General features: G+C 51.6%; 1 protein-coding gene across 1 annotated transcript in view; it reads left to right on the plus strand.

Annotated features, from left to right (window-relative positions):
- LOC308175318 (glypican-6-like) overlaps window positions 1–12,031 on the plus strand; it is a gene marked incomplete at both ends in the record, with an annotated part of 215,632 nt that overhangs the window by 52,686 nt on the left and 150,915 nt on the right. The window contains one exon of the mRNA XM_080551002.1: window positions 2,733–2,891. Coding sequence (XP_080407128.1) covers window positions 2,733–2,891 — 159 coding nt within the window. The remainder of the gene's footprint in view (window positions 1–2,732; window positions 2,892–12,031) is intronic.

Below are 12,031 nucleotides of genomic sequence, written 5' to 3' on the forward strand. Positions count from 1 at the left end.
TCTCTCTGTGGCTCTCTCTCTCTCTCTCTCTCTCTCTCTGTGGCTCTCTCTCTCTCTCTGTCTCTCTCTCTCTCTCTCTCTGTGGCTCTCTCTCTCTCTCTGTGGCTCTCTCTCCTTCCCTCCCTCTCTCTCTCTCTCTCTCTGTGGCTCTCTCTCTCCTTCCCTCTCTCTCTCCCTCCCTCCCTCTCTCTCTCTCTCTCTCTCTCTGTGGCTCTCTCTCTCCTTCCCTCTCTCTCTCTCCCTCCCTCTCTCTCTCTCTCTCTGTGGCTCTCTCTCTCTGTGGCTCTCTCTCCTTCCCTCCCTCTCTCTCTCCTTCCCTCTCTCTCTCTCTCTCTCTCCTTCCCTCTCTCTCTCTCCCTCCCTCTCTCTCTCTCTCTCTCTCTCTCTCTCTGTGGCTCTCTCTCTCTCTCTCTGTGGCTCTCTCTCTCCTTCCCTCCCTCTGTCTCTCTCTCTCTCTCTGTGGCTCTCTCTCTCTCTCTCTGTGGCTCTCTCTCTCCTTCCCTCCCCCTCTCTCTCTCTCTCTCTCTCTCTCTCTCTCTCTGTGGCTCTCTCTCTCCTTCCCTCCCTCTCTCTCACGACTTCCCTCTCTCTCAGCAGCTAGGAGGCCGCGGTGCTTCATCAAGGAGGCAGATGTTTATTTGTTTCACATCCACAGTGATTTCAGCCATTTTGTTTGTCCTCCAGCAGTTACTGTGTTAAAACACTCAATGTGAAACCATTACTATATCGTTAGCCTCGTAGCATAATTGCATAACGCATAAAAGGCATGCTTCACTTGTGGTCAGCTGAGCCATCTTTGTATGTAGTGTCAGAAACGCCTATGTCAAAGAGATGACTTGTAGTGATTTTGGAATGTAACAAGCATTCTGATAGGCTGATAACATAGGCAACAATGCACAGTGAATCAGCAGTGTTAGGAGTAGAGTTAGGCAGATATCTCAATTTGGCCAAAATATGACTTGGGCAATTATGCTACGAGGCTAAAGATATGATTTTTTTTACATTTTTGCTGATTTACTTCAGCACTACAGTACCTTCATTTAGTTGGAGTTTTTGCCTGTGACTCAAACAATTTTTGCCTGGATCGAAGTGGTGTTTATTAAGTGTATTCACATTAGTTGTAGTACGTCGCTAATATGACAGTTGGATTTCAAACACACAGGGTTATTGTGAGTGATGGGTCGCTGCTGCTCTACACAGTGTGACACAACTCTCCCACTGAAAGGTCACCTCAGGTCAGAGTTGCAGTGTGTAGCGTGTTACAGAGCGCAGGGCTGTGTGACACCTAGACGGACGGATACAAGATGGATGTTGCCGCTGCGTAGGACCCCTCAGCACCCCCAGCGTGTCTGAAAGCCCTGAGCTGGATTACATTTCACCTCAGGCCCGACCACACGGCCTCAGCCCAGCCGCGCCGCTCTGCCACTTCCTGGTTTGTTTGCAGGCGTGCGGTGACGGGATCACCAGCTGTCAACACACGTCTCCATCAATCGCTCTGGCTCGGTTTCATCATCATGAAGACTGACAGCAGGCCAGATATCTTTACACCCGTACAGTACCCCAAAGCTCCTGTGTGATTTTTATTTAATTACAGGATGGGGCGTGTGTGTGTGTGTGTGTGTGTGTGTGTGTGTGTGTGTGTGTGTGTGTGTAATACAGTAGTACAGTATGCAACTTTTGAAGAACAGCACTGCACTGCGGGTTGGATTGAATTAAGCCCTGGGGTTAAACAAAAGCTATAGGGAAGACACAACAGTAAACACTTCACTGTGTGTGTGTATGTGTGTGCGTGCGTGTGTGTGTTCTCTAAAGGGTGTTATTCTCCACAGTCACATTACAGACGTTATTATCTCGTTACAGCAGATACCTGTGGAGAGCCCGCACAGCAGTGGGTCTAGATGGTCCTTGTTAGCAGTCCGCTAGATGTCCGCTAGATACTACACAGGGAAAACCCACTCAGTCCCTCTAGACGAGCCTACGACTGATCCCAGCACGCCACTGGAGTACTAAAGCTTCTTCTCTACAGAGATAATGAAATATTTACGTCAAATAGACGTTTCTTCCTCTGCACCGGGACAGATAAGGCCCCCATGTCACATTTCCTCCTCCTCCGACTCTCCCGCTCGTATTGTCAGTTGGTAATGACTATTCCTCCGGGCTCTGAGGTCATTTGAAACCTTCGCCCTATCGTCAGTTCAGGCCTTGACGGCGTGTCGTCTGTACCGTACGTCAGGGTGTCTCAGTTTAAGGACGGGCCGGCTCTGCCGACGCCGAGCCTTGGAAAGCGACTCTCTCCCGCCGTCTTCTTGACAGCCTGTTCTGTCAGGGAGGGGGGGGGGGGTGATTATGTGAGGAGGAGGAGGAGGAGGAGGAGGAGGAGGAGGAGGCGGCGGCGGCACTAGCTGAGCTGGAGGGAGACCTGTCCTCTCGTCAACTCACCTCATTCTGACAGGAAATTTGTTGAAGATTCACTTTGCAATTCACACTTTCCTGTATGTCTGCTTTTGGAGGGTTTTGTAATGGCGGTTTCTGTTCCGATATCTGACATTTAAAAGTGACTGGACTAGGCGATACTTTTCACCCATCTTATACACTATATTCAGACAGTAACATCATATACACTACGTATATTCATACTCTTCATACTCTCCCTCTCCCTCCCTCCCTCTCCCTCCCTCCCTCCCTCCCTCCCTCTCTCCCTCCCTCCCTCTCTCCCTCCCCCCCTCCCTCAGGTGAGCACCTGCGCGTGTGTCCCCAGGGCTACACCTGCTGCACGGCTGAGATGGAGGACCAGCTGAGTCCTCAGAGCAAGATGGAGTTTGAGAACGTCGTGGAGGAGACGAGTCACACGCTGCGGACCACCTTCGTCTCCAGCCATAAGAAGTTTGACGGTAAGACGTCCGGGTTTGTTTGTTTACGCCCCTGTTTTATCCCCGAGGCCTCTTCAGCTCAGTAGGAGAGTGGTGTCCATGACTTGTATAGGGGAGTCCCTCTCTGAGGAATACATTGTTACGCAAGTGTTTGTTTTGACAGTTGGGGAGTTCCCACAGTATTTGTCAAATGTAAACTTTACCATAACTTGTGTTGGGTTGTATTTTGAAGTATGGTGAGTGATGGCATGCTGCCACTTGAACTGTATGTGGTTGTTTTTAGCTTCTTAATTGACTCTAATTGTTAGCCACTCTGGATGAGACTAGAATCGAGCTACTAAGTGGCTACTAATTGTGCAGTAAATTGCATTGTAATTGTTTAGTTAGGAACCGTGCTAGCAGCTATTTCCTTTGAGACATTTGCCACTCTTCAAAGACTGTGATCAAAGCATCCAGGCAGTAGACAGTGGCTGGCTTTATTACCCATCACCATGGCAACACTCTGAAGACCCTCCCTCACCATGTAAACACTATGAAGCCCCTCCCTCACCATGGCAACACTCTGAAGACCCTCCCTCACCATGTAAACACTATGAAGCCCCTCCCTCACCATGGCAACACTCTGAAGCCCCTCCCTCACCATGTAAACACTCTGAAGCCCCTCCCTCACCATGGCAACACTCTGAAGCCCCTCCCCTCACCATGGCAACACTCTGAAACCCCTCCCCTCACCATGGCAACACTCTGAATCGCCTCCCCTCACCATGGCAACACTCTGAAACCCCTCCCCTCACCATGTAATAACTCTGAAGCCCCTCCCCTTGAAGAGGTCTTTAGGAGGGACAGTTAAGATGTAGCCTGAAGAGATGGATGTCTTCAATCTACAGCGGAAGATAGGTAGTGACTCTGCAGTCCTGACAGAAGATAGGTAGTGACTCTGCAGTCCTGACAGAAGACAGGTAGTGACTCTGCAGTCCTGACAGAAGGTAGGTAGTGACTCTGCAGTCCTGACAGAAGGTAGGTAGTGACTCTGCAGTCCTGACAGAAGGTAGGTAGTGACTCTGCAGTCCTGACAGAAGGTAGGTAGTGACTCTGCAGTCCTGACAGAAGATAGGTAGTGACTCTGCAGTCCTGACAGAAGATTGGTAGTGACTCTGCAGTCCTGACAGAAGATAGGTAGAGACGCTGCAGTCCTGACAGAAGACAGGTAGTGACTCTGCAGTCCTGACAGAAGGTAGGTAGAGACTCTGCAGTCCTGACAGAAGACAGGTAGTGACTCTGCAGTCCTGACAGAAGGTAGGTAGTGACTCTGCAATCCTGACAGAAGACAGGTAGTGACTCTGCAGTCCTGACAGAAGGTAGGTAGTGACTCTGCAGTCCTGACAGAAGATTGGTAGTGACTCTGCAGTCCTGACAGAAGATAGGTAGTGACTCTGCAGTCCTGACAGAAGATAGGTAGTGACTCTGCAGTCCTGACAGAAGATAGGTAGAGACTCTGCAGTCCTGACAGAAGACAGGTAGTGACTCTGCAGTCCTGACAGAAGGTAGGTAGTGACTCCGCAGTCCTGACAGAAGACAGGTAGTGACTCTGCAGTCCTGACAGAAGACAGGTAGTGACTCTGCAGTCCTGACAGAAGACAGGTAGAGACTCTGCAGTCCTGACAGAAGACAGGTAGAGACTCTGCAGTCCTGACAGAAGACAGGTAGTGACTCTGCAGTCCTGACAGAAGGTAGGTAGTGACTCTGCAGTCCTGACAGAAGACAGGTAGTGACTCTGCAGTCCTGACAGAAGGTAGGTAGTGACTCTACAGTCCTGACAGAAGATAGGTAGTGACTCCGCAGTCCTGACAGAAGATAGGTAGTGACTCTGCAGTCCTGACAGAAGATAGGTAGTGACTCTGCAGTCCTGACAGAAGATAGGTAGTGACTCTGCAGTCCTGACAGAAGGTAGGTAGTGACTCTGCAGTCCTGACAGAAGATAGGTAGTGACTCTGCAGTCCTGACAGAAGACAGGTAGTGACGCTGCAGTCCTGACAGAAGATAGGTAGTGACTCTGCAGTCCTGACAGAAGATAGGCAGTGACTCTGCAGTCCTGACAGAAGGTAGGTAGTGACTCTGCAGTCCTGACAGAAGGTAGGTAGTGACTCTGCAGTCCTGACAGAAGGTAGGTAGTGACTCTGTAGTCCTGACAGAAGATAGGTAGTGACTCTGCAGTCCTGACAGAAGATAGGTAGTGACTCTGCAGTCCTGACAGAAGATTGGTAGTGACTCTGCAGTCCTGACAGAAGATAGGTAGAGACTCTGCAGTCCTGACAGAAGACAGGTAGTGACTCTGCAGTCCTGACAGAAGATAGGTAGTGACTCTGCAGTCCTGACAGAAGATAGGTAGAGACTCTGCAGTCCTGACAGAAGATAGGTAGAGACTCTGCAGTCCTGACAGAAGACAGGTAGTGACTCTGCAGTCCTGACAGAAGGTAGGTAGTGACTCTGCAGTCCTGACAGAAGGTAGGTAGTGACTCTGCAGTCCTGACAGAAGGTAGGTAGTGACTCTGCAGTCCTGACAGAAGGTAGGTAGTGACTCTGCAGTCCTGACAGAAGGTAGGTAGTGACTCTGCAGTCCTGACAGAAGGTAGGTAGTGACTCTGCAGTCCTGACAGAAGATAGGTAGTGACTCTGCAGTCCTGACAGAAGACAGGTAGTGACTCTGCAGTCCTGACAGAAGATTGGTAGTGACTCTGCAGTCCTGACAGAAGATTGGTAGTGACTCTGCAGTCCTGACAGAAGATAGGTAGTGACTCTGCAGTCCTGACAGAAGATTGGTAGTGACTCTGCAGTCCTGACAGAAGATAGGTAGAGACGCTGCAGTCCTGACAGAAGGTAGGTAGTGACTCTGCAGTCCTGACAGAAGATAGGTAGAGACTCTGCAGTCCTGACAGAAGGTAGGTAGTGACTCTGCAGTCCTGACAGAAGACAGGTAGAGACTCTGCAGTCCTGACAGAAGACAGGTAGTGACTCTGCAGTCCTGACAGAAGGTAGGTAGTGACTCTGCAGTCCTGACAGAAGACAGGTAGTGACTCTGCAATCCTGACAGAAGATAGGTAGTGACTCTGCAGTCCTGACAGAAGGTAGGTAGTGACTCTACAGTCCTGGCAAAGACAGGTTCAAGACAGCCACACCTCCAAGTCTGGTTCTCCAGTTGTATTTTTTTAGAGAAGAAATGAAAAGTCAAAGCATATCCATCCAGTCCAGGCGTCTTTAAACATTTATCTGAGGTGTGAACGGTTTGTTCTCTTGTCAGAGTCATGACCGCTGATTTAAGAGTCTTTCAAAGACAGAAAAGCTTATTATTATGCTCTACAGTTATAACAGCGGCCGGTTCCTCTTTATCTGTGGACGGCGACTTAGAATGAGATAACATGTAATTGTCATTGACAGAGTACATGTACAAAGACAACGACGTGCAGTTTGGCATCTGACCAGAGCAATTATGCACAAGAAAAGCCATAAAAGTATGAACAGATATACAGTGTGCAGAACAGCTGGGGGGGGGGGGGGGGGGGCTGAGTTCCCTGATCATACTCTCAGTCAGCCTACACAAAGTGACACAAGGTACACCTCTTGTTTTTGGTAAACATTGGAACAAATGTCTGCCCGTGTTTGATCACTGTGGACCTGTGTAATGCCATGATCTCACACGTATTTCTCTTCTGTTTATCCTTGTAATGTATCTGTTTCTTCCTTGTCTTTTCAGACGTGGACCTGTGTGTCTGAAATAAAGTTAAGTTGATACTAAAGCCTGTTTGGACCTGCGCCTCTCTGTGATACTGCGTGGTAAAAGCAGTTGCTTCTCTAATGGAACAGTGGGGTCATTAATACCCACCCTACATGAATAAATCAGTACGTGTGCCGAATGTAATTACAGGTTTTTTATTATGAATATAACCTGGGGATCTCTGTCAGTCTGTCTGTCCTCAGTAGTTAACCTTGCTGTCAGTCTGTCTGTCCTCAGTAGTTAACCTTGTTGTCAGTCTGTCTGTCCTCAGTAGTTAACCTTGCTGTCAGTCTGTCTGTCCTCAGTAGTTAACCTTGCTGTCAGTCTGTCTGTCCTCAGTAGTTAACCTTGCTGTCAGTCTGTCTGTCCTCAGTAGTTAACCTTGCTGTCAGTCTGTCAGTCTGTCCTCAGTAGTTAACCTTGCTGTCAGTCTGTCTGTCCTCAGTAGTTAACCTTGCTGTCAGTCAGTCTGTCCTCAGTAGTTAACCTTGCTGTCAGTCAGTCTGTCCTCAGTAGTTAACCTTGCTGTCAGTCTGTCAGTCTGTCCTCAGTAGTTAACCTTGCTGTCAGTCTGTCTGTCTGTCCTCAGTAGTTAACCTTGCTGTCAGTCCTCAGTAGTTAACCTTGCTGTCAGTCTGTCTGTCCTCAGTAGTTAACCTTGGGGGAGCCCACGTCTTCCTACGCAGTAAAACAGATCAATGCCAGACTGACTCCATCCTAATCACCTCCACTTAGACATGCAGGGAAGGGAGTGGTGCTGCCAGAGCACAGCTGTCAGAAGGAAGCAGGTTCAACTTCACTCAAGTTCATTTCTGACGGGGATTTTCTCAGATTTTTCATAATGAAATCAGATGCGTCCTCAGGTTTACACCTTTTAACCTTTTGAAGGAATTGTTAATGTAGGTCTCATTCCTCAGCCGACATTCTCCTTATCCTATTGGTCGGTGCGGACAGTGTTCTGGTTAGCTAGGAGTAGCCCAGGAGCTTTCTGCCCTTCATCCAATGAACCCCTGTGTTCGTCCTATCAGGTCGTAGCCCACTGAACTTTACCCAGCATGCATCTCTGGCCACTGCAGCCTGAGAGGAGTGGTGCTGAGGCCTTTTTCTCAGCCAGCAGGTGAGCCTGTCTGAGGAAGCAGCACTGTCTTCATCTCTCTGACGGTGTCTCCAGGGAGGCGCTCTGCCTCTCCTTGTTCACAGATCATCTCTCTGACGGTGTCTCCAGGGAGGCGCTCTGCCTCTCCTTGTTCACAGACATCTCTCTGACGGTGTCTCCAGGGAGGCGCTCTGCCTCTCCTTGTTCACAGACATCTCTCTGATGGTGTCTCCAGGGAGGCGCTCTGCCTCTCCTTGTTCACAGACGTCATCTCTCTGACGGTGTCTCCAGGGAGGCGCTCTGCCTCTCCTTGTTCACAGACGTATCATCTCTCTGACGGTGTCTCCAGGGAGGCGCTCTGCCTCTCCTTGTTCACAGACATCTCTCTGACGGTGTCTCCAGGGAGGCGCTCTGCCTCTCCTTGTTCACAGACGTATCATCTCTCTGACGGTGTCTCCAGGGAGGCGCTCTGCCTCTCCTTGTTCACAGACGTATCATCTCTCTGACGGCGTCTCCAGGGAGGCGCTCTGCCTCTCCTTGTTCACAGACTCATCTCTCTGACGGTGTCTCCAGGGAGGCGCTCTGCCTCTCCTTGTTCACAGACCATCTCTCTGACGGTGTCTCCAGGGAGGCGCTCTGCCTCTCCTTGTTCACAGACGTATCATCTCTCTGACGGCGTCTCCAGGGAGGCGCTCTGCCTCTCCTTGTTCACAGACCATCTCTCTGACGGTGTCTCCAGGGAGGCGCTCTGCCTCTCCTTGTTCACAGACGTATCATCTCTCTGACGGTGTCTCCAGGGAGGCGCTCTGCCTCTCCTTGTTCACAGACTCTCTGACGGTGTCTCCAGGGAGGCGCTCTGCCTCATCTCTCTGACGGTGTCTCCAGGGAGGCGCTCTGCCTCTCCTTGTTCACAGACGTATCATCTCTCTGACGGGCGTCTCCAGGGAGGCGCTCTGCCTCTCCTTGTTCACAGACGTATCATCTCTCTGACGGTGTCTCCAGGGAGGCGCTCTGCCTCTCCTTGTTCACAGACGTATCATCTCTCTGACGGTGTCTCCAGGGAGGCGCTCTGCCTCTCCTTGTTCACAGACGCATCTCTCTGACGGTGTCTCCAGGGAGGCGCTCTGCCTCTCCTTGTTCACAGATCATCTCTCTGACGGTGTCTCCAGGGAGGCGCTCTGCCTCTCCTTGTTCACAGACCATCTCTCTGACGGTGTCTCCAGGGAGGCGCTCTGCCTCTCCTTGTTCACAGACGTATCATCTCTCTGACGGTGTCTCCAGGGAGGCGCTCTGCTTCTCCTTGTTCACAGACGCATCTCTCTGACGGTGTCTCCAGGGAGGCGCTCTGCCTCTCCTTGTTCACAGATCATCTCTCTGACGGTGTCTCCAGGGAGGCGCTCTGCCTCTCCTTGTTCACAGACCATCTCTCTGACAGTGTCTCCAGGGAGGCGCTCTGCCTCTCCTTGTTCACAGACGTATCATCTCTCTGACGGTGTCTCCAGGGAGGCGCTCTGCCTCTCCTTGTTCACAGACGTATCATCTCTCTGACGGTGTCTCCAGGGAGGCGCTCTGCCTCTCCTTGTTCACAGATCATCTCTCTGACGGTGTCTCCAGGGAGGCGCTCTGCCTCTCCTTGTTCACAGATCATCTCTCTGACGGTGTCTCCAGGGAGGCGCTCTGCCTCTCCTTGTTCACAGACGTATCATCTCTCTGACGGTGTCTCCAGGGAGGCGATCTGCCTCTCCTTGTTCACAGACCATCTCTCTGACGGTGTCTCCAGGGAGGCGCTCTGCCTCTCCATCTCTCTGACGGTGTCTCCAGGGAGGCGCTCTGCCTCTCCTTGTTCACAGACGTATCATCTCTCTGACGGTGTCTCCAGGGAGGCGCTCTGCCTCTCCTTGTTCTCTCTGACGGTGTCTCCAGGGAGGCGCTCTGCCTCTCCTTGTTCACAGACATCTCTCTGACGGTGTCTCCAGGGAGGCGCTCTGCCTCTCCTTGTTCACAGACCATCTCTCTGACGGTGTCTCCAGGGAGGCGCTCTGCCTCTCCTTGTTCACAGACCATCTCTCTGACGGGCGTCTCCAGGGAGGCGCTCTGCCTCTCCTTGTTCACAGACGTCTCTCTGACGGGCGTCTCCAGGGAGGCGCTCTGCCTCTCCTTGTTCACAGACGTCTCTCTGACGGTGTCTCCAGGGAGGCGCTCTGCCTCTCCTTGTTCACAGACGTATCATCTCTCTGACGGTGTCTCCAGGGAGGCGCTCTGCCTCTCCTTGTTCACAGACCATCTCTCTGACGGTGTCTCCAGGGAGGCGCTCTGCCTCTCCATCTCTCTGACGGTGTCTCCAGGGAGGCGCTCTGCCTCTCCTTGTTCACAGACGTATCATCTCTCTGACGGTGTCTCCAGGGAGGCGCTCTGCCTCTCCTTGTTCTCTCTGACGGTGTCTCCAGGGAGGCGCTCTGCCTCTCCTTGTTCTCTCTGACGGTGTCTCCAGGGAGGCGCTCTGCCTCTCCTTGTTCACAGACGTATCATCTCTCTGACGGTGTCTCCAGGGAGGCGCTCTGCCTCTCCTGTCTTCATCTCTCTGACGGTGTCTCCAGGGAGGCGCTCTGCCTCTCATCTCTCTGACGGTGTCTCCAGGGAGGCGCTCTGCCTCTCCTTGTTCACAGACGTATCATCTCTCTGACGGTGTCTCCAGGGAGGCGCTCTGCCTCTCCATCTCTCTGACGGTGACTCCAGGGAGGCGCTCTGCCTCTCCTTGTTCACAGACGTATCATCTCTCTGACGGTGTCTCCAGGGAGGCGCTCTGCCTCTCCTTGTTCTCTCTGACGGTGTCTCCAGGGAGGCGCTCTGCCTCTCCTTGTTCTCTCTGACGGTGTCTCCAGGGAGGCGCTCTGCCTCTCCTTGTTCACAGACATCTCTCTGACGGTGTCTCCAGGGAGGCGCTCTGCCTCTCCTTGTTCACAGACGTATCATCTCTCTGACGGTGTCTCCAGGGAGGCGCTCTGCCTCTCCTGTCTTCATCTCTCTGACGGTGTCTCCAGGGAGGCGCTCTGCCTCTCATCTCTCTGACGGTGTCTCCAGGGAGGCGCTCTGCCTCTCCTTGTTCACAGACATATTAATGTTCTGATGCCGCGGCCGTAGCCCAGCTTGGTGCCGTTCTTGTTGCTTGTTTTGGTGTTTATTTGCTTTTTCCTTAACTTGAATGGACCCTAACCCTACATCTGACTGTGTGTGTGTGTGTGTGTGTGTGTGTGACACATCTGACTTAGACCGCTGGATATCCTTCTCTCTCTGTGACTTTACACATCTGACTTAGACCGCTGGATATCCTTCTCTCTCTGTGACTTTCTCCCTCTCTCTCTTTCTGTCCCTCTCTCTCTCCCCCTCTCTCGCCCCCCCCATCTGTTTTTAGCGAGGTGTGGTGACTTAATAGGCCACTTGATATCCCTCTCTCTTTCTCCCTCCCCTCTGTCTCTCTCCCCCCCTCCCTCTCTCTTCCTCTCCCCACGTCCTCCTCTCTATCTGTCTCTCTCTCTCTGTCCCCCCTCTCTTTTCCTCCCTCCCTCTCCATCCATCCCCTCTCTCTCTCCCCCTCCCCATCTCTCTCTATCTGTTTTTAGCCAGGTGGTTTCAGCCAGTCGCCATAACTCTGGCCAGTCTTCCATGGCCGGCCCCTGCCAGCCCCCCCCTCCCCCCTGTCAGGCCGTTGGTTCACCCTCATACTCCCTCCCTCCCTCCCTCCTGGCATACGGCAGAGCCCCCCCCCCCCCCCCCCCCCCCCCTCTCCCCCCTGCGGGGTTCCTCTCCATCCCTCACCATGCCCTCATTTCTGTCCCTGGTTATTTATATGGTTATTTATAGGCTCTATTTAGAAATCCTCAACTCTACTGTTGATTACCGCCTGCTCTCCCGGAGGCTGGGGGGGGGGGGGGGGGCTTGATGCATTATTGAATAAATCCTGATGCCCAGAGTGTCTGTTGCACCCTGGGATTAAAGGGAACAAATACAGAAGTGACAACTCCCAATGAAAAGGGCTACCTGTAGGCAAAATCATTTTTCTGTTTTTTACATGTGCTTAAACTACAGATTGTAAGCTTTCAAATGATGCATCATACATAGAAATCGGAAACAAATTGAAGACGACATGAGTATTTGAAAGTTGCTACACCTGAAATCACTAAGCACAGAAAATCCCCATCAAAGATAATGAATCCCCATCAAACAACAAGAAACGAAGTCATTGTGTTATAGATTACACTTATTTAATGAACGTAAAACTGTTCGGGAAAATAA

The sequence above is a fragment of the Nansenia antarctica genome (assembly GCF_963989245.1).
Source record: "Nansenia antarctica genome assembly, contig: SCAFFOLD_123, whole genome shotgun sequence".
Lineage (NCBI taxonomy): Eukaryota > Metazoa > Chordata > Actinopteri > Argentiniformes > Microstomatidae > Nansenia > Nansenia antarctica.